Source organism: Eimeria acervulina, genomic scaffold, assembly GCF_000499425.1.
Source record: "Eimeria acervulina Houghton genomic scaffold, Eah_scaff250, whole genome shotgun sequence".
Lineage (NCBI taxonomy): Eukaryota > Apicomplexa > Conoidasida > Eucoccidiorida > Eimeriidae > Eimeria > Eimeria acervulina.
Genome location: NW_013549968.1, coordinates 37,782 through 40,281, shown reverse-complemented (window position 1 = coordinate 40,281; position 2,500 = coordinate 37,782). Strand labels below are relative to the sequence as shown.

Genomic DNA, 2,500 nt, shown 5'->3' with positions numbered 1-2,500 from the left:
TTTTGCTGCTGCTGCTGCTGCTGTTGCTGCTGCTGCTGCTGTCTTCTTTTCCTTTGGTTGTGCTGCTACTGCTTTGGCTTTCTTGGGGCCAGCTGCAGCAACGGGTTTGCTGCTGCTGCTGCTGCCGCTGTTCTTGCTGCTGCTGCTGCTGCCGTTGCTGCTGCTGCTGCTGCTTGGATCCTTTGGCTGGCTGGCGCCCTCAGGGGCGAAGAATCTGCGGATATCCGCCATGCTAAGCCTGAGGGTTTAGGGTTTAGGGTTTATGTCTGGGGGGTTAGGGTTTACGCCGGAGGGCTGGTGGTTTAGGGTTTAGGGTTTAGGGTTTATGAAGGGGCAGCCACACACATCCGATCAGCCCAACAGGCAGCGAGCCCCCCGCGAGTATTCTCTTGCAAAGCTCCTAAACCCTAAACCCTAAACCCTAAACCCTAAACCCTCGAGTGTAGCATGCAGGGGGCAGTGCTGGGAAGGTTGTTTTGTATGTTATAGCGGTGTATGTCTTGTGTATGATGTTAAATAAATAAAATAAATATATTTATTTTATTTTTAAGTGTAAAAACTCAGATAAAACAAACAAAGATGAGAGAAGACAGCCAGAAAATCTGCAGCCGTCTGCGGTGTATGTGGAGGGGGCTTGCGGTTTGTCTTTAGTATAATAAAATTAAAATAAAATTAATTTATTTAATTTATTTAATTTATTTTTATTTATTTTACTCGTTTTTATAATTCTGTCTTAGATGTTAAGAGATATAACAGCAGAAGCCCGCTTGACGCTTTACTCCTGCTGCTGCTGCTGCTGCTGCTGCTGCTGCTGCTGTTGCTGCTGGTGTTGTTTGTGGTGTCTTCACTGTCTTTTTCTTTTCTTCTTTTTGTCGTTTTGTTAGTCTGGCGTTGTTATTTTGTTTTGTTCATTGCTCTCCTTCTTATGCTGTTATTTTGTTTTCTTCTTTATTTTTTCTGCTGCTGCTGCTCTTGTTGCTGCTGTCGCTGCTGCTGCTGCTGCTGCTGCTGTTTGCTGCTTGTTTGCTGCTAGTACTGCTGCTGTAGCTGCGGCTGTTGTGCTGCAGTAGCAAATGCAGCAGCAGCAGCAACTGGTTTCAGTAACTGCAGTGTTTAGTGGTAGTTATAAACCCTAAACCCCAAACCCTAAACCCTAAACTGTAGCATTCAAAGAAAAACAACAGAGCAGCTGCCCTTTGGTAAACCCTAAACCCCAAACCCTAAACCCTAAACCCTACTTTGACGGGCGTATAGGAAACAGAAGCGGCATCAGCTGAGGGTTTAGGGTTTAGGGTTTAGGTTAACGAAGCTCAAAGCAAACAGCAGCGTAGAGGCTGAGGAGACCCTTAAAGGCGTCTCCTTGAAAGGGCATCGTCAGCTAGCTGCAGCTAGCTAGAGGCGATGCTGCTGCGGCTGCTAAGGGCCCCCGCTGCTGCTGCTGCTGCAGCAAGCATTCGGCTGTACGTACACCCCACACAAGCAGCAACGCACACTGCTGAAAGGGTATATATAACTGCTACATCCTTCTGCTGCTGCCCAGCAGCTAGCTGCAGCTAGCTGCAGCAACCAAGTCAAAGGCTGATTCTCTGCTGCAGCGCCTCTCCTCCTGCTAGATGTGCCTGTTCCGGTGCTTCTGCTGCTCCTGCTGCTGCTGTTGCGCTCGGTGCTGCTGCTGTTGCTGCTTTGGGGTGAGGTGGGCTGTGCTGCAGCTTCGTGAATCTGGACGCAGATAGCTGCAGCTAGCTGTGGCTCGCTGTGACCAGCTGCAGCTAGCTGCCCTAGCTAGCCACAGGTAGCTGCAGGTAGCTGCAGCTACCTGTGGCTAGCTAGGGTTCGCTGCAGTTATCTGTGGCTAGCGGCAGCCAGCCACGCTATCTGGGGCTACCTGTGGCTAGCTGCAGCTAGCTGTGGCTAGCTGCAGTTACCTTTGGCTAGCTGCAGCTAGCTGTGGCTAGCTGCAGTTACCTTTGGCTAGCTGCAGCTAGCTGCAGCTAGCTGCAGCTAGCTGTGGGTAGCTACAGGCGACAGTGGAGACGAGCAAATTCAAAGAAAAGAAAAAACGCCAAAAGCACCTCCCTCTGCTGCTGCTGCAGCTGGTTCTGTTGCTGTTGCTGCAGCTGCAGCAGCGCTAGCTGCTGCAGCTGTAACTGATATTACTGCAGCTCGTGCTGCACCTGCAACTGGTGCTGCTGCTGCAACTGGTGCTGCTGCTGCAGCTGGTGCTGCTGCACCTGGTGCTACTTCAGATGATGATGCTGCTGTTGCTGCCGCACCTGCCGCTGCTGCTGCTGCTGCTGCTGCTGCTGCCGCGCTAACTACCGCTGGGGCATCAAACTATTTTTCAGTGAGGCTCCCATTGAAGAATGCAGCAGCAGCAGCAACAGCAGCAGCAAACAAGCAGCAAACTGCTGCTGTTTGTAGCTAGCAACAACAAGACCAGCAGGAGCAGCAGCAGCTGCTGCTGCTCGTGAGCAGCTGCTCCTGAGCAGCAGCAGCTGCT

General features: G+C 51.3%; 1 protein-coding gene across 1 annotated transcript in view; it reads right to left on the bottom strand.

The window, feature by feature from the left end:
* The window catches only part of EAH_00028480 (Replication factor C, 140 kDa subunit, related), a gene marked incomplete at both ends in the record, with an annotated part of 2,412 nt that extends 2,181 nt beyond the window's left edge, over window positions 1-231 (bottom strand). The window contains one exon of the mRNA XM_013396312.1: window positions 1-231. This exon is cut by the window's left edge and continues 206 nt beyond it. Within this exon, the coding sequence (XP_013251766.1) occupies window positions 1-231 (231 nt within the window).
* Window positions 232-2,500: the final 2,269 nt, after the last annotated feature.